This window comes from Panicum virgatum, chromosome 2N, assembly GCF_016808335.1.
Source record: "Panicum virgatum strain AP13 chromosome 2N, P.virgatum_v5, whole genome shotgun sequence".
Taxonomy (NCBI): domain Eukaryota; kingdom Viridiplantae; phylum Streptophyta; class Magnoliopsida; order Poales; family Poaceae; genus Panicum; species Panicum virgatum.
The window spans coordinates 58,530,046-58,552,229 of record NC_053146.1 but is presented as its reverse complement, the minus strand read 5'-3'; the positions used below and the strand labels follow the sequence as shown (position 1 = coordinate 58,552,229).

Below are 22,184 nucleotides of genomic sequence, written 5' to 3'. Positions count from 1 at the left end.
ATGTTCATTTTAGGAGCCTGATCAGTTGGATGCCAATTTTTACCAAATCAAAATCATGACAAGCTAATATATTGGCTTACCAAAATCAAAGTATGCCGAAAAATATTGGTAAGAAATTTAGGCACTCATTTGGTTTAGTTCCAACCAATACTCTCTTCTCTTATAAGGTTTAAGAAGTTTCATGTAACTTGCCTAGTTGGTCACGACAACCAATTTCTAGGCATGATAGCCAAATCTTTTTGGCATATCTTGATTTTGGCATGGCAAAATTTGGTAACAAACCAAGCAGACTTTTTATATCCATGTTTCTCTACAACGATTTGACTAGCAACCTCGTCAAGTCGAAAAAAACTAAACCTATGATTGCTTTGTAGTGGAACCCGCATATCCATGTTCGAGTCACGTATGAATATTTATTTATTCTTTAAAGATAGATCTTGTTTAGATTCAAAGTTCAAAATTTCAAAAAAATTATAAATCGTCTGCATGGTGTATTAAATATAGTCGAAAAAATCACATTACATAAATAAACTGTAAATCGCGAGACGAATCTAATGAACCTAATTAGATCGTAATTAGACAATAAATTGCTACAGTAAATATATGCTGATGATGAATTAATTATGCTCATTAGATTCATCTTGTAGTTTACAGACGAGTTCTGTAATTAATTTTATAATTAGTCTATATTTAATAATTCAAATGTAAAAAAATCCCCTTTTAAAATTTCAAAACAGAGCAACTAAACACACAGTATAATTTTCATTTCATATAGTAGCTTTAAATGATGTCCCATAACACATCAATTTCACACCATAGACATGTCCGTCAACAGAAAAGACACAATTATTGGCTGCAACATTGTTCACGAGGCAGGGCCGGACCGGTCCCCCTCTAGCTCTAGCTGTCTAGCAGGCCGCGCCGCCTATAAAACCCGGCGCCGGCCGCCTGCCGTTGGCCGCCGCATCCACCGGTGACCAAGACCAACCAGACCCCAGCCGGCCATCCCCTCCCCAGCGTCGGAGCCTCTGCTCCCCCATCGACTTGTCCCCATTCCTCAGCTCCCACTCGCCACCGGACCAAGCGGATGGCGTCGGCGTCCAAGGAGGAGGTGATCGGGAAGCTCAACGTCCGCGTGCTGCGGGGGAACAACCTGATCATCGCCGACCCGCTCACCCACACCAGCGACCCCTACGTCGTCCTCCAGTACGGCGCCCAGGTCCACTCCCCGCTCCGCGCTTCCTCCGCCACCTCGTCCCCTTTCTTCTCCGCAGCATTGCCTGCTTGATCCCCCCCCCGTGGTCGATCAGGCCAGGGCCCCGTCGGCCGCGCCTCCGGCGGACGGGTCCCCGTTTGCAGCAGTCGGGTGCCTGGGTCCGCGGTCAGCGCCGCGGCGCGATGCGGATCGGGATCGGGAGCCGGGACTGTCGATCTTCCGCGATGGCGCGATCTCCTAGTCCTAGGTGCCCGTCTTGTCTCTGTCTGTCTGTATGGGCTGCGAATCTGCTCGCGTTGCGCCTTTTCAGGACATGCTATGACGCCTCATCACAGGATCCTGTTCCTGTCGCTGGTCTGTGGATTGACTGTCGAGTGATCCTTCACTCCTGTTTAACGATGCAGGAATCCAAATCCTGGGAATGAATTGTTGACTGCAGTTGTGGCTTGCTCGTGGATTCGTTTAACCAGCCCCCCATCTGGCGCAGTTTGGGGAATGTTAACATCATATTCACCACGAAATAATAAAAATAACAAATAATAACTGGGCGATAACATTTGTTACATTTCTACTTGACTGAGGACTGATCCTGCACAAGTTTTGCAGAAGATAAGCCTGAACCTGTACTTAATCAGTACTTCTGTGATCGCATACTACTTCCAGGATCAAAATGGCATATTACTTAGTGAATTACTTACTAGCCTTTTTATTTTCTCGGGGGTTAAACTCCTGATATTTTGCTAACATGACTTCTCTTCGTGTTGCTCATGAATTATTTTTGTAACTTTTTAGTTTCTGTATGATTGACTTGGGTGGTGCAAGCACTTAGGTCAACGACTATTGAACTGCACGGTTGCCAACTGAATGCATAATATAATGCACTGACTAGTTTTTAGGATTCTGAAAGCTCTTATTCTATTTTATCCAGTTGACTTCAGTTCCAACGTCTTGGATGCCTATCCAATTTATATCTTTCTGTTATTCTATATTTGCCTGATGGAAATTTTTGGTTTGATGGTGGTACAGAAGGTGAAGACTAGTGTCCAGAAGAAGAATCCTAATCCAGTCTGGAATGAAGTACTGCACCTCTCAGTCACAAATCCTACAAAGCCAGTGCACCTTGTAAGTTTGCTATTTCAATTGGTTCGACACCTTTGCTCTCCAGAAACTATACATATTGTGGAAATATATAACTTGATCGCTCCGGTACTAAGCAACAGACCATTTAATTTTTTGAATTAACGACTTCTTAACCAAAATAGAAAATATCTTCACTCCTCCTAAAGAATAAGGATGATATTGACCATTTCTGTCATAGGTCCACTGACAATCACTGCTGATATGAACAGAGTTGACCATAAACATTTCTAACTATGCAATAACCAGGAATATATTTATTTCTGAATTGCTAATACCATGCAGGAAGTTTTTGATGAGGACAAATTCACAGCTGACGACAGCATGGGTGTGGCTGACATCAACATAACTGACATATACGATGCTGCGAAGTTGGATCTGAGCCATGCCACTAACGGAACCAGGATCAAGACAATATATCCAGTCGGTGTAAACTACCTTGGCGGTGAGAGCCATGTTCAGTGGAAGGATGGAAAGGTTGTCCAGGACTTGATTCTGAAGCTGAAGAAGGTCGATAGTGGCCTGATCGTGGTGCAGCTGGAATGGGTTCATGTTCCTGGTGTCAAGCTGTGAGCCTCGTCTGAGGGTTGCAATCACTGCTTTGATGGAGCTGTAGTTTGGTCCCTGGTTTGAGTGTGTTATTGTAAACTATATCCTGAACGTGGTGATTTGCGATGTATGAGTGATGTGTGTTGGTTTGAGTGTGATGTTTTATTTGAGGTATTTCCTGGTGACATGATGTGGGTGTGCAGTCTGTGGTTCACGAATAAGAAACGCCCTGTCTATGTCAAGTGGAGTGTGATGTAAATTAAGAAACTGAAATAGAAGCGCTTTGGGTGTTAATTGCTTCCCTTAAACTTCCAGTTTGTCCTGGAAATTTTTTTTGTTGGCTCCTTAAAGATTTTTGTTGCAGGGAAGGAAGGGCATCCCTTGATGTACTAGTTCATTAGCCACATACATGCCTTACTCTTTCCAGTGCTATAGTACAGGGGGATGAAGTATCTTTCACAAGATTTGGTTTGTTACCAAAATTTGGCAAAATCCTGAAGGGCTGATATGTTCGGATATGAGATATCCAAAGTTCCAAACAAGCAGACGGTCTCAATATGTCACGGTGCTATGGAACACTTCATATAGCTGGTGCTAGTTAGAATAACGTCATCAGCTCTCACAGATGTCTGAAACTACTGTTTCTTGGAGGGGCCAACGATTGTGACTTTAGCCTCAACGCAACACTTGCCTTTGATGAGATAGCCTTTTGACTTGTCCTTGAAATCCTCTAGAGAGATGAATTTCCTCCATCCCCAAGAAGGAGCATTGTTTGAGAAATGGAACCGGCCTGCAATTCCCAGTAAAATAAGTTAAGAATATGTGTTTATAGTACTTCTGTTCATCAAGCAAACTTCTGCTAAGATGTGCACCGGTTGATTTCTTGTCCTTGCCATTTTCCAGGTCCTTGATGGATATGGTAAATTCGACTAGGTTCCCAGAGTCTTTTGGGATATCATTTCGCTGCTTCATGTTAAGAAACAACGACAGGTGGTTTCCTTCACTAGTTGGATGCATTTTGATAAACCTAAAAAACAAATATCAAACCACAATTCAGTTAATGATCTGTACTCTTTATGGTCAATTTTCAAAAGCATTGCAGTATTGAACCATGCTTAGGATGGTAAAAAAATTCAGACGACATTATCGACATCCATTCATGTACTCATGTCAAGTATTGTAAACTGAAAGGGCTATTACCATCTGTATCTACCGACTTCAAACTTTGGTGAGTAGCTCGGGTTCTTCAGTGCAAAGTAGTCCTCAATTTTCCAAGTGTAAACTTTGGCCTCGTTGAAAACGTTCATCTTCGTGACAAAGAGTGTTTCTAACGGCGAACTGGTTTTGACAGTGGCGACTTTGATGAACTCGATACCAAAGGTGCAGCTGTTGTTGACAAGAAATCTAGAGGTCTTCAGTTTCTTCAGGGGTATCATGCATGAGGTGCCAGAAGTTGTGCTTGCAGCCTGGAAGCTGTGGTTACCTGATAAATTCAAGCAGAAATATTTTTCAGAAAAAGTGTTTACCGCAACAAGATGTCTGCAAATGGAATAAAAGCACAGATGTTTACATGGGAAAACTAAATGGAGGCATGAAAAAACAAAGATTGTACTAAAAAAGCATTAAAAAGTTTAAGTAATAGCTGGCAGCCTAAAATGGGTGCATTTTAGTCAATGAGTATAGCACTATCAAGAATTCTCAGAGAAAAAACATGAAAACAGCTTGGAAGTTATATCTCAGTGTAACCAGGAATGTTGACTCAGTGTTCGTGAACCAATCAGTTATCTCTATCAGGTATAAGCTGCTACTTTCTTTACCTAGATGCTCCCTGTGCTTTCCAAAGTTCTGATCATATATCAAGAACTTGAAATATGCCTCTATGACAGTGTCAGGTTTCACTGAAGTTCGCATCAGCATAAGCTTGAGAGAGACATGCTCCTTCGCATCATTTCTCTTTCTGTCCTTTGGGTTCAGCATTAGGCACCTGCAAACGAATCAAGATACAACACTAAAGATCTGTTCATGAGATGGATGCCTGCCGGTAATGTTATCTCTTTTGAAAGGTCCCCAACTCCCATGGAAATAATGACCAACCCTCAACAAATTTGGGAGATTTTGCAAAACCCGGCGTTTCATTATTGGCTAGACTTCTGAAGCCATTCAGTTTTTCAGGCAGGATAGAAACCAAAGTCGATCTGAGCAGTTCTAGTTGTAGGAACTAAGCAGTGCAACAAGAGCAGTATCAAAACTGTACCATCTCACTCCCATGAACTCAAACACGCTGGAGCATGTCCATCCCTTGTCAAGAAGGGAGGAGAAGCCGTCAATGGTCCACTTGAAGGTTTTATGCTCTGCCGGAGAAGAAACAAGGAGAAAGTATGAAAGATCAAAACAACAGCAAAAGCCAGCACTGCAATCTAGAGGAGAAACCTTCGGCACTCTGAATGATTCAAAAATGTTCTAGCGCTCTCAATGATGCAAGCAATAAGCTGAACTAGGTAAAGAACCTGTCAGTACCAGAACCTTTGGCGCATGAGTTGCCCATGGCTCACTCGCTTCCTCTTCCCAGGAGCCCTCTGCGATTGATATTAATCATAAGATAAAAAAAATGCATGCTGCGGGATTACTAGCTTATGAAATCTAGCATATTAGTGGGAAACAAACACTCAAGAGTAGTCTCAATTTCAAGAACAGATAAACCTAAGTCCACGAACAGGAACACGCACATCAAAAGCAGCTGTCGAAGACTAATGTACTCGGGCAAAAACTTTGCTGCGCGGGCCGTTAGGGGCCATGATGAAATGAAAATTCAGGTGGGGGATGCTCTCCCCTCCCGTTGACCCTAAAAAAAAACTAATGAACAATCCTTCTTATCAAAATAGCCAAGACCCAATAACCTGCATTCTCAAAGCCTGAAACTCTTCTGAAATCCACGGAAAATCCAGGAACTCCGCGATAGTGAGACGCTACAAGATTCTCTAGACCATTCCCGTCGGCTTAACAGTCGTGGATCGCCGAACAGGCTACAACGAAGGAACAAAGCGCAGAGAAGAGTAGAGCTCACCTCGTGACGCTATCGGAGGCCTGGGCCCTGGAGCAAGCCCTCGCCGGAGATGGGGGGTTTTCTACGGAGGCGCAAGGGCGAGCTGAAGCGTGGGTGCTGCCTTTTTCACGAGGCACGAAGAGGGGTTTATGCAGTCGAGGAGGGGAGGTCCTCTCCGGAACAAAAGGCAGGTGCCAGAGTTCCCCGTGAAACTTTCTTCAGAAATTTTTTTTGGGATCTCATGCGTTCCTTATTTTGTAGTGTTTCCATAAACTGAACAAGAAGTCAATCCCACTTGTTATGTGGCTGTACTCCGTATTTCTGTGATATAGTAACTCTGATCCGTGGAGGCTAACCACGATCTCGTCTGAATGGAAATCAATGCCACCGTATCAAGGAACAGTTGAAACCCTTACTACGTGATGATGTGTTTTTTTTTGAACGACCAGCACGAGAGTGTGCCTATTTCATTGATAAAGAGGAAGAGAGTACAGGAGCATGGTTACAAAGGTCTAATCTCGTACAATTAAGGCCGCAAGTGGCCGCGCTCATGCCGCAATCCAAGCGGACACATCCTCTTTAATCTTGCCCAATACCGAGATGAAACTGGACTCTTTTCAATTGAAGATTCTTGCGTTACGCTCGTTCCAGAGAGCCCACATGACAAGTAGCGCTAGGCTACGAATTGCCTTCCATGGCGTTCCTGCCATGGTCGTGATATTGGTCCACCACTCAAGTGTAGTATTCGCAATGTTCCAGTTTGATGGTTTTAGAAGGGGCTCTTGGACCCAAATTCTCCGTGTGAAACGACAATCAGCAATCAGGTGTAAAGCAGTCTCCATCATTTGCCTACACAGGGCGCAAGTACTGTTGTGCAGACACCCTCGAGTGGCTAGCCTATCCGCTGACCAGACCCGATTTTGGAGTATAAGCCATGCGAAGAATTTGCATTTCGGCGGTGCCCACGTCCTCCAGATATTGGACAAGTTAGGTGTGGTGGTACTTCCAATGAATTGTGCCTTGTATGCCGATGCAGTCGAGTATTCTCCAGTCGCCGAGAGCTTCCATTTAATAGTATCCGGTCTGTCATTATGTAGCACGGTTGGCTGCACCAGCTCCCAAAGCTGTAGGAACTCTATGAGGTGTGTTAAGCTTATGGCAGGGGCGTTTCGTAGCTCGCGTATCCAGTTGTTGCTTTGTAGGGCATCCACGACCGTGCGCTGCTTTCTTTTGGTGGCTTTGTATAAGCTGGGCGCGATGTCTTTTGGTCGACGTCCTTGTAGCCAACCTGACTACTAGAATTTTGCCTTTTTTCCATCGCCGAGGGTTATTGTTGTGCAGGCCGCAAATAGAAGTCGGTCCACTTCATCACATGGGAGGTCGGAACCGACCCACGCTTTTTTTTAGGATACCCACTCGTGCCAGAGCCGGCGCAGCCGCAAAGCTCGTGAATTTTTTTCCAAATTTAGAAGTCCAAGACCACCCGACTCCTTAGGAAGGCAAGACCGTGTCCAGTTCACTTTGCATTTCCCCCCTGTTAGCATCTTATCCCCAGCCCAAAGGAAGCGCTTGAGGATTTTATCTATCTCGTCGAGGACTTCCTTCTGTGGCTTGAGAGCCGTGAGCGAGTAAACTGGCTGAGCCGATAGAATAGATTTTGTAAGGGTTGCTCTTCCAGCTTGCGTAAGATTCCTGCCATGCCAAACTGAAAGTTTGCTCACCATTTTATCAATGAGCGGCTGGAAGTCTACTCTGCGCAGTCTTCTAGTTGACAGCAGTAGACCCAGATATCTGATCGGGAAGGCGCTTCTCTTGACCGGCAATCCAGCCAAGAGCGTTTGAAGGTCGATGTCCTCACTGCTAATAGGAGTAACACTTGTTTTTGACAAATTAGTGATAAGCCCCGACGCTTCGCCAAAGTTGTGAAGTAGTCGCGCCAAGTTGCTGATATCGATGTTGTCTGGCTTGATAAAGATTGCAGCGTCATCTGTGTAAAGTGAAGTCCGAAATCTTGCTGCCCGACCGCGTAATTTGCTGAGAAGGCCCAAGTCCGTAGCAATGGAGAGTAGTCTAGGGAGCGGATCGATTGCCAGGACGAAAAGCAAAGGAGATAGCGGGTCGCCTTGTCGTAACCCGCGTGGACCATTGAGCAGGACCCTTGAAGTTGAGGTGGCAAGAATGGAGGCGATCCAGCTCGTCCATCTCGCAGGGAATCCCCTCTTCTGGAGTAGTGTAAGTAGGTAGTCCCACCGGACCGAGTCAAAGGTCTTCGAAATGTCAAGTTTCATGAGCAGGGCCGGCGTTTTATTCCTGTGGAAGCGACGTGCCAAGTTGCGTACATGCATGAAGTTATCATGGATGCTACGACCTTTTATGAAGGCACTCTAGCACTGCGAAGTTAAGGCATTCATAAGTGGCGCCAATCTCAGTGCTAGAATCTTGGTGATTATCTTCGCAATCGCGTGAATAAGACTTATAGGTCGAAAGTCCTGTATTATTTCTGCTCCTTCCTTCTTAGGGATCAGGACGATTGTTGCCTTGTTGAGAAGATTAAGATCATTGCAGTGGGTGTTGTAGAAGGCATTTACCGCAGCCACGACATCCAGCTTGATGATTGGCCAGCAACTTTTGAAAAATAGTCCAGTGAAGCCATCAGGCCCAGGGGGTTTATCACTTGGTAGTTGGTTGATGGCGCTGAGGATTTCGGCTTCAGTGAAGGGGTCGTCCAGTGACTCAAGTTCCATAGAAGGGGAGGCCAAGTTGTCCCAGTTTAGATCTTTTGTGCGGTTGGGCGGTGTTGCTAACATCGCGGAGAAATGCGCGTGTATGATTTCCTGCTTCTCGTCGTGAGACACGGCCCAACCTGGACCAACTCGTAGTCGTTGAATGAAGTTTTTTCGACGCCTACCATTTGCCCGGAGGTGGAAGTATCTAGTGTTAGCATCTCCTTCCTTTAAGTTTGTAGCTCTTGCGCACTTCCGCTTTCGTGCTCTTTCAATCACTGCCCATCCCAACACTCTCTTTTTGAGCTTCGTTCTGACTCGAAATTCAGCCTCGGTTAACTCTCTGTTTTCCTGGGCGATGTCAAATTGCATAATGACCTGCTGAGCCATCAGGAGTTTTAATCTTGCATCAGAGATGATCGAGGAACTCCATGATCTAAGGGCCCTTGCTGTTAGAAAGAGCTTATGTCCCAAACGATGGAAAGGTTCCGTGTGGGAAGTGGGTGTGTTGCAAGCTGCCTGCACTATTTGTTCGAACTGTGGAAACCAGAAATTCTCAAACTTGAACGGAGTCGGACGCCTCAGTCCAGATTGTTGCGCCAGTAGTAGTGGGCAGTGATCGCTATGTGAAGACGAGAGTGCATGCAGGGTATGGTCAGGAAAGGACAAATCCCAACCCTCGTTAATGAAGAAACGGCCAAGTCATACCAACCTAGGGCATCGTCTCTCGTTGCTCCAAGTAAATTTACGGTTTTGCAGATTAATCTCTTTTACAATAACAACATAGCTTTTTTCCCAAGCAAGTTGGGGTAGGCTAGAGATGAAACCCGAAAGAAATAAGTTTAAGGTTCAGGCACATTGATAGCTAGTCTCCAAGCGCTCCTATCCAAAGCTATCTCTTTAGAGATATTCCAATCCTTAAGGTCTTTCTTAACCGACTCATCCCACGTCAGTTTAGGTCTACCTCTACCCCTCTTTACATTATCGACCCGCTCAAGAACCCCATTACGCACCGGCGCCTCAGGAGGCCTTCGTTGGACATGTCCAAACCATCTCAGCCGATGCTGGGTAAGTTTCTCCTCAATTGGTGCCACCCCGACCCTATCCCGAATAACTTCGTTCCGGACTCTATCCCTCCTTGTGTGCCCGCAAAACCACCGCAACATCCGCATCTCTGCTACACTCAGTTGCTGGACATGTCGCCTTTTTGTAGGCCAACATTCAGCACCGTATAACATCGCCGGACGAATTGTTGTCCTATAGAATTTACCTTTTAGCTTTTGTGGCACTCTCTTGTCACAAAGTATGCCAGAAGCTTGCCGCCATTTCAACCAGTCAGCTGAAATTCAATGCCTAACATCTTCATCAATGTCGCCATCCTTTTGTAGCACCGATCCTAAATACCGAAAAGTATCCTTCTGGACCACCACTTGCCCATCTAGACTAACGTCTCCCCCCTCATGCCTAGTCGCGCTGAAATCGCACATCATGTACTCGGTCTTGCTCCTACTAAGTCTGAACTCTTTCGACTCTAACGTGCGTCTCCACAGCTCTAACTTCCTATTAACCCCTGCCCTACTCTCGTCAACTAGCACCATATCATCAGCAAAGAGCATACACCAAGGAATCTCACCTTGTATATCCCTTGGGACCTCATCCATCACTAAAACAAATAAATAAAGGCTCAATGCAGATGAATCTCTTTTAACTCACAAAAATCTAGTGCCGCTCGGAATTGTCGCATTAGCCGTAGATTTAAATTTATGTTGTTTTTGTCCCGTGATCTGTAGATCAAGTTGAAGTCGCCCAGGATAAGCCAATTTGTGCCAGGTGACAGCTTGAGGGCGCGGATGTGCTGCAGGAAAGCCGTTTTCTGCGATCCTTGTGAAGGGCCGTCCACTGAAGTCAGCAGAAAAGTCGTACCAGAGCTTCTAATGGTGACCGTCGCACTTATTGAGAAGCTCCCGATCTGCACGTTGTTATACAGTGTCAAAGTGATGAGGTAGTCATGAACTTTTTTGCCCTTTTACTTTTTCGTTGCAGAAATCTACAAGGACCAGACAATAGGTTGATGCTTTTGCCATTATGAATCTACTACTACCGCATCTTCTTGCATTTTTTTTTGTCAGTGTTTGGTTGGGCTTGGGTTTGGATCATGGCCAGGCCATCTTGGGCTGCAAGGAAGACAAAAACATTTGAGCCCAGCAAAATCCTGCAAAGCGAGTGGCCGGAGTTTTGTTTGTGTATCGTCAGTATCTGAAACTGAAAGCAGCCAACCCGGACGCCGAAACATCTGCCAAAGCACACCGTTTCTGTCTCGGTGGGCGAATATCTCGCGGGCGATTCGTTTCCCACCGCGGAAAAGGAGCTCCAAACCCCACATATACAAGCCCGCCCCGTCCCTTTCGCCACCCACGAGCCACGACTCCCTCCCCTTCCCCTTCCCCTTCCCCTTCCCCCATCCGCTCATCGCCTCCGGGTTTGCGCTCCCAGCCTCCCACAGCCTCGTGCCTTCTCCTCGATCGACCGATCCGCGTCGCCGCCGTTGCCGCGAGGATGGAGCAGACCTTCATCATGATCAAGCCCGACGGCGTCCAGCGGGGCCTGGTAATCTTTGCTCCCCTTCCCCGTGTTCTTTTCCAGAGAAGATTTTGGTGATTTAGCTAATCTTGGGGGCTTGATGTTTATCTATCTGCAAGAATTCTGGTTTGGTTTGGGTCTCGTCGCGTCATGTTTGGTGGTGCTTTTTTTTTATTGATTGATGGGGAGTTTCTTGTGTAGATCGGGGACATCATCAGTCGGTTCGAGAAGAAAGGGTTCTACCTCAAGGGTAACGGTGTTCAGTTGTATATATATTAATTTCCCTAATTCCTCCGTTTCATGTTGGTTGACATCCTAGTTTGGTGTTAAGTCAAAATCTTTGTAATTTGATCATTAATTTCTAGGAATCGTACATTGAACATCATAAGATTTTTCCAATAAAAAAAACATCATAAGATTTATGTTCTTAGATTCATCAAGAGAATGTTGTTAATCCATATGAATTTCTAAAAATTGATGATCAAATATAGAAATGATTGACTTAGGACGAAGTTAGAGTGGCAATTGATTTGAAACAGGAGTATTAATTTATTATTTCAAAAAAGTGTTAATTTAAGCTAAGGTTGGTCTACACAGACCTAGAATTCACAGTCTCAGTCTAATGATATCTTGAATCTGTTCAATTTATCTTCGTTGGGTTCTTTTTGTGAGAACACGTATTGGGATTTGATTAGCATCTGGAAAAACATATGTTGTGGTATGGTATAGGAATAAGTTGTGGAGATCTAGTTTTTTTTATTGAAATGGCAATATCTTCCTATTGTGTGCCATTGATAGGATCTTTGTATCTGGAAAGCAGATGGTCCTATTGATGTAGAATTAATTCAGCATTTCAGCTGCTGATGCATTGTAAAGACTAATCATGAACTGGATGAACTACAGATCAACACTACTGTTAAAAAAATGGAAGATTCTAGGATCTGAATTCAGAAACGGATAAACTTTTACAACACAACAATATAACAGAAGACAATCAATGCTTCACTACCAGAAAACAGAAATTTCGTGAGAATGAGAAACCGTCACAAAAACTATGAATCCCGCCACGAAAATGTTTCGTGACGGGCGCCTGTCACGAAATAACCCTCACGAATCTAACGCCACGAAAATAGAGTTTTCGTGGGAGTGAATCATCACGTATCGTTTTCATGGGGGTGAACCACCGCCATGAAAATGGAGTGTCGCCAGGTTTAGAAACACGACACGAAAATAATTCGTGGCGGTCCAAAACACATAGGAATATATATTTTCATGAGAGTGTATAGCCGCCACGAAATCTAATTTCATGGGAGCGCGAACCCGTCATGAAAATGAATGAACCACCACGAAATATATAACTTTCGTGAGAGCCCAGCACTGCCACGAAAATGTGGTCACACCGTCATGAAACATCTTATTTTCGTGACAGTGTGAAACGTCATGAAAATACTTTGATACCGTCATGAAAATTTGAATAATCACATCCTCCAAATGTGAATATAGCTCATATATTCAGCAAACAGATGCAGGCTCATATATGATCATGATCAAAGAGATTATTGAACAAAGATGAATGGACATACATAAGAATGAGTCCCACTCATTTAACCAGCCTCATAAGGCAATAATTTCATACATATACATCAAGTTCTAGCTATCATTAGGGCCTAGCTATCATACAAAAGGGCACAACATCAGTGCAAAGGCTCCCATAGTTTAGCCATCAATACCACAACAGCAAAAGGTTTGGTATGAACCAAAGTACTAGCCAAAGGCACAGGTTACCAAAAGAAACCTTGCAGAGCCAAAAGAGCCCAAAAGTTAGGAGTCAAGCACTAGTTTCATTGTTGTCCATTCGATCAACTGCCATCAACCTCTTCGCTGCCACCATCATCTTCATCTATGTCATCCAAGTCATCATCATCATCACGGCCATCTTCACGATCCATAATGTAGTCCTCATCTTCATCGCTATTCATTTCATTGCCGTTGCTTTGCATATCTTCCGTATTAGTCCTGGCATGTGATGCTGTGTAACCTGAAACACATACACATGTTGTTAAGCTATTTTCCATTGGAAAAATCTGATCCAGCAACAATCATCTGATGTGTTTACCTGTTGACGACGGGCATCAATATTTGCTAGACGGGTTACCAAATCAGCAGGTATCTCCTTGCCAAAATCTGCATAAAACCTCTGCAATTGATAAGGTAGGTAGCTGATCAATATACATGCATAAGATCAATACATTGTTATAAGCACAGGGGCAAATGTTACCATGATCATGTCACGGTTGACACTATTTTCCTCGGTGAGTATCTCATTTTTCTCCGTCAATTCAACATTGTTTTGCTTTAGATCCCGATTAATCTCCCTCAACTCCTTATTCATCTCCTTCAGCTCATCATTTTCATCCACCACAGTTCGATAAGAAGCAGTATTGACTGGACGTAGATTATTGGATTTTGCAACTACTCTAACCTCTTCCTTATCCACTGCACAATCAGCTATTGGTACACGACCATGGGGCAAACCACCTTCCATGTGATACAGAGTGTGTGCATCTAAATCCTTTGAATTCTCAGCAAGCATTGCTCTTGCATTGTACTCATCCTAAAATGAAATACCAGTGTGCTAAGCATGACTAGAAAAAGTTCATATCAAAATGTTAAGCATGGCATACATACCAAGCGCTTTTGTGCTTTTTGGCTGGGGATTGGAGCACTTTTTCCAGTGCTATCCACATTTTTTGAATCCAGATTTCATCACTGCATATGTGTTTAAAGTGCCAGCCTTCTCTAGACCAAATTTATGCTCCTACAAGACCATCATACTAATGTTAAATGATGTTTGATACTTAAGGTAATTAACTCTATGTAAAATCATGGCATTATTATTCATATCATGTCTCATTTAGTAGCAGAAGCAAAACACAATCAAAAGCTCGAAAATATCATACCAGCAATTGTTGTGTTTCCGCCCATGGCCCAACATCAGCAGATTTTAGGCGTGCTGCTCGAGCTGCTCTCCTCTTTTCCTTGTACTTCTCACTGGTCAAGTACTTGCATAAGGCTGCCCAACCTTCCCTGGTGCCCCAATCAGGTCTGCACTTTAAGTATTGTTCTTCTGTAAGTTCTATATCGCGTGCTTGATTATCATCACAACCCTCATGCTTAAACGGGCTTGATATATCATATCAGATACTCTTTTCACAAGATATGTCTCCAAATTACGGCTGGCTCTTCTTACATCAGCTCGAGTGGTTGTGAACAAACTCTACAAACATAAATATAAGAAAGGCAAAGTTAGGAGCTTCCTATCAAATAGAAGTGATAATGTACATGCTGCTAGTTCAATTACCCAGAATTCCTGCTTTACTCGTCTAGCATATGTCAAACCAAGTTCATCCTTTTTGTAGAAGTAATCATGCCATGACAATGCCGCCCGTGTTTCAACAACCCTGCCTTCATCATCACAAATTTTGATCTCACCAGGATAAAGCCGTTTGATAATTACTCCAACTTGTGAGCCATACTTGTAGCCTTTAGGATTGTAATTGACATAGGTGAATTGTCTATAACAAAGGATATGACATATCAGTTCACAAATTTACAAAAAAGAATACAAATGGATGCCATGCAGAAGTAAGACACTACTACTATGCAGATATTGAATTGCATACTCACCGGTTTCCCGCTGGCCTCAACATAACCTTCCCCTCATGTGGAGGCACTTTCATTTGTGTCCTATTCCTCTTCCCTCTCCCTCTTCCTTTTTTGGGAGGCTCCTCTCCATGGAGAATGTTGCCATCAACAGCAGCATTGGAGTCATCACCACCATCAATGCTCATCTAGGAGTTGGCAGCAGCATCATTGGTCTCTTCGGAGTTGCCACCAGGGCTGCACGTGTCCTCCCTGCAAGCCTTTTGTGTCGAAGACCATGCATATTCTGCATTATCAAAAAATAGTTAGCTCACTACACATTTCAGAAAATATCACATTTTTCAAAGAACTTTCAACTATATAGTAACAAAGAATTCTACTCCACATATAAGCTCACATATTTCCAATAAATGAGATGAAAACACATAAATTTCAGCTACAATTGTTCTGAGAATTCCATAAATAGAACATAATCTAATAATCATAAAAAATACAAATCTAATAATCATCTGGATCGTTGGGTGCATATTGAGGTAGATCATCTTGGTCGTCTTCATACTCTTCATCCCCTTCTAGATTATCCATTGCTTCATCTATAATTCCAACATTCAGTTTGGACAGAAATTCCAAATCATCTGGATCTGTTATCTCATCAGAGCCATTCAAATTTATATTGTCCAGCTCAATCCCTAAGTCAATGACAAAAGATCCCGGCAGCTTCAAAGTGTGCAATTGACATGTTGTACTGAGATTTTAGAGCTAATAGACGTGCTATGGCAGAAATAGATGAATGTGTTGTTTTCTCATATACTGACTGTTCTGCACTCTCAACCATCCTATAAAAAGCTCGAGCATACGCTGCTGGCTCCTCATCAATTGGCGGTGGATGCTCACCCGCTAGGTCAACTAACATTTCATCCATGCGGTCAGTTTCACCAAATCCCTCACCATATACACCTTCAATTGAACTATCAATAAGTCCCTCACCATGTGCTGTCCATATTTTATAATCTTCCTTAAACCCAAATATGCACAAGTGCATCTCTACTGTAAACCTTTTATTCCTAACACAATTCCGACACCTAGCACAAGAACACTTAATGGTTTCATCTTCAACTATATTAGGCACAGAGAAGGCATGATCCAAAAATCTGTTGGTATTTTCAATCCAGTCATTTGAGGGAGATTGCGTACGAGACCAACCAGTGTACATCCACTCACGATCTTCCATTGTTTGGTTCTGATTTAAAAAGATAGAATATTTAGAATCTCAACAATCTAACCCCAAAGATCAACTTAGCAGTGCTATAGTGGTTGGCTACAAACTAATCGAATACACATTCAATTTTCACAACGCATATTCACTAGTAGAGCTCGACATGTACTGATTTCTGAAGAAAAAACAACAAAAATTACCTCAGTTCGATTGGAGAAAGCAGATCTGCTACGGTGTGGCGGGATTCTCCGAGGGTCGCTGTAGAAGGCGTCACGTTATCAACTCCGGCATTGACGTGCAGCAGCTCGTCGAGGTGGGCGCCTCTGCCGGTCCCGTCGCGCTGCGAGGCCTCCGGCCGCCAGCGCGAAGACGGACGGCGCAGCTTGGCAGCGGCCTTGGCGAAGAGGCTGCTCGGGAGGGGTGAGGACCTTGGCGACGACAGCCCTGCTCGACGGGAGGCAGCAGGCGAGCACCAGCAGTAGGGGGCGGCGCGAGCACGAGATTCAGCGGGAGCGAGAGCAGATCCAGCGGCAGAACGCGGCTCTGGTCACGCCGGCAGGAAGGGGGGCGGCGGCGGTCTCTTGCCGCACACGAGCACCAGCGGGAGGAAGGGGGGCACGAGCGTGGGGCGGCGGCAGTCTCGCGCTCGCGCGGGGGCGGGTGGGGCGCGAGCGGGAGGGCGGGTCATGGGTGGGGGGGCGAGCGGTCGGGGGGAGGCGGCAGGTTTCTGGACTTGGCTGTGGCGGCGGCTTCAGGGGAGAGGTTTGATTGCCATGGGTAAAGTTAGGGTTTTTACCGTGGATGACAGTGTGCCCTTGAAGGGCGGGCCTGGTGCAGCGGTAGAGCCTACCGTCTGTAACCGGAAGGTTCCGGGTTCGAGCCCCAGCTTCTGCACATTTGTGTGGCTAAGGCTTGGGGCTTAAAGACAACCCTTCCCCGGACCCCGCACAGTGCGAGAAGCCTACGACACTGGGTACGCCCCTTTTTTTATGACAGTGGGCCCTTGACGCTGGGTGAGCGCGCGTATGTGAAAAAAAGAGCGCGAAAATCTCACGCATGAAAATGGTTTTGGCGCTCAAACTTTTTTGTGAGGGGAATAGCTTTATTTTCATGAGGGTTTACACATTAACATCACGAAATCAGTTAGTGGCGGTGCTTGGAACACCTTCATGAAAATAAAAAATTTCATGACGGTTTCTTAGTGCCTCCCATGAAAATACATCACTGTCATCAAATTTCAACATTCTGCAGCAACCGGAACCATCAGATCGGGAATGGACGGTCAAAATTAGTTGGGCCATTTAGGACTGAAATGGGCTTTGTTTTGTCAATGTTTTTCTTTTTCTCTTCTTTTATTTATTGCACCATTATGAAGTAACACATAAAAATAATAATATTATACGTACCAATATATTTTTTTACCTATAATACACAATCTAACGTTGTTATGTAGGAGTTTCAGTAATTATTGAGTGGATCTGCTATTTTCTTTCATTTAAGTGACTTTGTGTCCTTATCAAAAAGTAATCTCAAGTTTAACTACGTGAACCTCCAATAAGATTTGAAAAATTCTATAAAAAATATATTTAGACTAATATGTTCCATTACATCTCATGTCTTAGAGATAGATCAAAAATACATTTATCTTCTACGAATAGTTCAAACTTCTATATCCAAATCACCACATAATAATTAAAATAATATCTACATTTGGTCATAAAATTCTACAAATTAACGTGACAACATATTTTCCACCCATAATGTTGCCATAAAAGTTTCATAAGATTTTACAAAAATTGGAGTATACATTGTTCATATATAGGACACATTTGTTTTAAGGTTTCATACACTTCAACTTAAATGATATAGTTTTCACATCTTGGAATGTTTTAAAACTCGTATGCTCCTCAAATTTTGGCACGAACTTATGTTTATCTTAGTATTAGAAAATATGAAGTTACATTAGCAATTACTATGCCATAAAATGTTTTTCTATTTTGTAATTAGTTAGAAGAAAAAAGAAGCTACATAAAATTTTTTGGGAATAACAATTCTATACAAACAAAATCTATTGAATGAAAGAGCTTGATTTTAGAAAAAAAATTTAAAAAAAAATCATCAAATTTGGATTCTCTATGATAGAGAAATACTATATACAAGTTTTAATTCTAGATTAAAAAGAGAAAGACCAACCATTTATGTGTTCCTCATCTCAATCAGTTAACTTTTTCCGTGAGGGGGATAGCTTATTTTCGTGAGAGTCTACACGATAACATCACGAAAATAGTACACTCTCGTGACGGTATATGGCACACCTTCACGAAATTAGTACATTTTCGTGACGGTGTATGGAACACCTCCACGAAAATATATTTTCATGGCGGGTTTTGACGCACCTTCACGAAAATAAGAATTTTCATGACGGTTCCCCAATACCTCCCACGAAAATACCTCACCGTCATGAAATTTCCATTTTCTGGTAGTGCTTGGCCATTCGTTTTATTGATATTATGGATATCATGCAGAAAAAACTAATTGATTCTTCAAGATGAAACAGAATAAAACCTTGATTGCAGGGGCGGAACAAGTGGAGGTGAAATTGGGTTCTGGCCCTGCCTTGCCAACCATTTTTTTTCTAATTTCTAAAGATCTGAACTAGCCCAGCCTTTAGCAGTCACGTACAGCATGTCTACAGTAGCCCCTAGTCCAAATCCAAACCCCATGCTGCAAAGTTGCAATCTAATCAGCTAACTAACGGCGTTGGAGCCTAGGAAGCCTCAAGCCCACAACACACTCATCCACAACCTCAATTGCAACTTTGCAAGTGCACAGCGCTGGCTTGACATCAAACAACAACATAGAGCAGCCGCAGCATTTATAAGCTCGCAGCTCAAGCCATCTGTAGCTTGACGGCCATGGCGCTTGATGTGTTGCTCTCGCTCCCTAGCTCGGACTACCTGGGCTAGCACAGCAGCAGCTGTTGCCTAAAGAGCCCTGCAGCGTGCCCATCTGTACCCAATTAGTATGCTCCAGCTTTTCAGAGTCAATTGAGTACACTACAATCTCTAAATTCAGTATCAAGTGAATTTGAGAAAACATCCTCCCCATTTTTTTCAAAAGAAAAGGATTGAATCCATTGTATTTTGGCACATGCTAGTCATACCCCATTATGTGCAATCTTTAATGCTCATATAAGACTTGGTACGTATTACTACAGTGCTTTGCTTATTGCATGAATAATCAACCTGAGTACACACATAACTATTCACATGTGGTTGTCTTAGTGGATTTGAAGCAATTAATGATTTTTTTACTTGCTACAATAATGCAGGGATGAAGTTTATGAATGTGGAGAGGTCCTTTGCACAGCAGCACTACGCTGACCTTTCTGACAAGCCCTTCTTTCCTGGGTTGGTGGAGTACATTATTTCTGGACCTGTTGTCGCAATGGTGTGGGAGGGGAAGGACGTTGTGTTGACTGGCCGCAGGATCATTGGGGCCACCAGGCCTTGGGAGGCTGCTCCTGGCACCATCCGTGGTGACTATGCCGTTGAAGTTGGCAGGTGAACAATCCTTTCTTTGTCATTGATTGTACTTTATATAGCTCCGATTTTAATTTTTAAGCATTGTCCTGATAGTTTTGATACCCAATTCAACTAAATGTGTGGTTCATGGATTTAATCATTTTCAATCAAATAATCAGCTTGTGTGGATATGCCCCATGCTTAAATATGTATTCTGAGTACCAATGTTTTAGAAAAAAAGAATTTTCAAGTACGTAAAAGTTGCATGATGATCGATAATTGGTTTGTTTAAAGTATGCAGTAGATTAAGCATGAAGCAAATAATATTGGTCTGTTTGAAGTATGCAGTAGATTATCATCTGTGCTTGGCTGTTGGTTATCATGCTAAACTTAGCTGGAACTCTGGGTTATGTAATCTGTTTGAAACTAGACGTATAGCCTGCACATTTGCGCGGCTAGTATTGAAAATTCAAAAAATTACATGTCGTGTATCCTTATTTAAAGATTATACTATTTTTTTAACCATACATCACCCTGTTCATTATCGTAAATTATGTCTTATTGTTGGTTAAAACAATTCAAATATGATCTACCTATAATAATAATTTGATTTGTTGAGCTTTAATAATATTATGCATATAATTATTTTTATTTTCATTTTATTTTGATGGATTGTTGTTAGCTTTAGTTTTTATTAATAGTATAAATTTGTAACTGATACATAGCTAAATTGTATTTTATATTTAATTTTTCATAATGGCATTGGTGGGTGATTTTTAATTAAGCAAGGGGTATTTTAGGCTAATTTTATCATAATGACAGTGGTGGGTAATTTTTATTTTTCTATATTTCTCCGATTAACGTGGGAATTTCTAGGCCTTGAGAGCGAATATGGAGGCTCCGTTTATTGGCCAAATAATAAGATAATAGATAATACATGGTTCCTGGATCCCTGCATGTTTGGTACAGCGCTAAATTTGTTACATCTTGTGCAGGAATGTCATCCATGGAAGTGACTCCGTGGACAATGCAAAGAAGGAGATTGCTCTTTGGTTCCCTTCAGGTGTGGCAGAGTGGAGAAGCAACCTTCATCCCTGGATCTATGAGGCTTAAGCTTCGAGATACTACTGGAAGTGTGGTTTCCTTTAAAATTGAGTTTTTCCTTGAAGTTATCGGTTGGATCTAGCTGTGGAGTCATGTCCAGTGTTTTGTGGTATATAGAACAGTTAAATGTGCCTGAAGGCTGAAGCCCTGAACTTGGTGGCATTCGTGTTTTTTTCTTTGTTCCTGCTTTAATATTTTAATCTACTGTAATTGCAAACCAGTTAATGAGATCTGAAATAAAATGTCGATCTGGTATTTGCTAGAAACTTGAGGTCAGTGCAAGTTTATTTGCTTTAGCGGATCCCACCTTTATGTGTTGTGAATGTTCAATTAGTGGTACGCTATGAAATTACTATAAAACAAGCATGACGGTTCTTTTTTGCGTGTTACATCAGCGCAATTTCTGTTGATTAACCAGTTTTGTGCTATTGGTTCCTGAGTATGAACTATGAAAGTTTTGTAGGCGTAACTGTTATGATAGACCAACAACAGGTGGCTAGGTGCAGACTAGGTGCCGGACCGGACAATTTTAGATATCTGGTTACTGCATTTCTTCTCTAGTTACAGTGAAGAATTTCTGGCCGTGAAGTCCTGCGTGGACGTGTCTTGTGCTTGCTCATGTGGCTCCAGGTCCTCGAGCCTTTCAAACCTGGAATTCTCGACAGCCCCATGGCGCCAGCTCTCGAGCCCCTGCTCAAGAAACTCCTGCCATGGCCATGGCACTGGCCACCTCCACCTCCCTCTGCTCACCTCCACTCCCCTGTCCACGCCGTCCCCGCCTCCGCCGCCGGTACAGTACCGCCGCGCCCACCGTCACCGCCGAGGCGGTGACGCAGCGGTCGGATGAGAACATCGTCATCGTGGGCGCGGGGCGTCGCGGGCCTGGCCACCGCGCTCGCCCTGCGCCGGCTTCGGCGTGGGCGCGGCCGTGCTGGAGCAGGGCGCGGCCCTGCGCGCGGGCGGCACGTCCCTGACGCTGTTCAAGAACGGGTGGCGCGTGCTGGACGGCCATCGGCGTCGCCGACGAGCTCCGCGCCAAGTACCTGCGCATCCAGGTTTCCTCCCCGGGATCGATCCAAGCTGCTGCTGCTGCTGCTGTGTCGCGTTCGTGAGCCGTTGCGTGTGTTCTGAGCTGCATTGTGAGGTTCCAGCTGAGCGCAGGATGAGGATGCGGTGCTGGCGGCGGGAGGCGGGATTGCCGAGTTCAAGAACGGTGTGCGTGCTGGACGCCAATCGGTTCGCCGAGAGCCCCGGGTACCTGCGCGTGCGTGCGTGATCGCTCCAATCGTGCTGGTCGCCGAGCGGGTGTGCTGCCAATAATGTGGCTGTCAGCGGGCGACAAAAACACACAATTCTTCCATCTTAGGGCCAGCCAAAGAAGGAGGAAAAATAAAATCTCAAAGCTCAAGAAATCAAATGGTCGGTTCAC

General features: G+C 43.8%; 3 protein-coding genes across 3 annotated transcripts; 2 read left to right on the top strand and 1 right to left on the bottom strand.

Moving 5' to 3' along the window:
* The first annotated feature begins 895 nt into the window (after positions 1–895).
* LOC120661374 (protein C2-DOMAIN ABA-RELATED 8-like) lies at positions 896–3,210 on the top strand. The gene is made up of 3 exons (XM_039940227.1): positions 896–1,219; positions 2,243–2,338; positions 2,639–3,210. Exons 1-3 carry the CDS (start codon positions 1,088–1,090, stop codon positions 2,924–2,926), a joined length of 516 nt encoding a protein of 171 aa, XP_039796161.1. The 5' UTR covers positions 896–1,087; the 3' UTR covers positions 2,927–3,210.
* A 127-nt stretch (positions 3,211–3,337) lies between these two features.
* Positions 3,338–6,102, bottom strand: LOC120658934 (ubiquitin carboxyl-terminal hydrolase 15-like). The gene is made up of 7 exons (XM_039937046.1): positions 5,967–6,102; positions 5,420–5,478; positions 5,157–5,253; positions 4,720–4,886; positions 4,103–4,385; positions 3,775–3,929; positions 3,338–3,692 (listed from the first exon to the last, which is right to left on the bottom strand). The coding sequence occupies exons 2-7, from the start codon at positions 5,445–5,447 to the stop codon at positions 3,538–3,540; spliced, it is 885 nt and encodes a 294-aa protein (XP_039792980.1). The 5' UTR covers positions 5,448–5,478; positions 5,967–6,102; the 3' UTR covers positions 3,338–3,537.
* Positions 6,103–11,131: 5,029 nt separating this feature from the next.
* LOC120661373 (nucleoside diphosphate kinase 1-like) lies at positions 11,132–21,015 on the top strand. The gene is made up of 5 exons (XM_039940226.1): positions 11,132–11,168; positions 11,211–11,275; positions 11,450–11,498; positions 19,459–19,690; positions 20,647–21,015. The coding sequence occupies exons 2-5, from the start codon at positions 11,225–11,227 to the stop codon at positions 20,762–20,764; spliced, it is 450 nt and encodes a 149-aa protein (XP_039796160.1). The 5' UTR covers positions 11,132–11,168; positions 11,211–11,224; the 3' UTR covers positions 20,765–21,015.
* Positions 21,016–22,184: the final 1,169 nt, after the last annotated feature.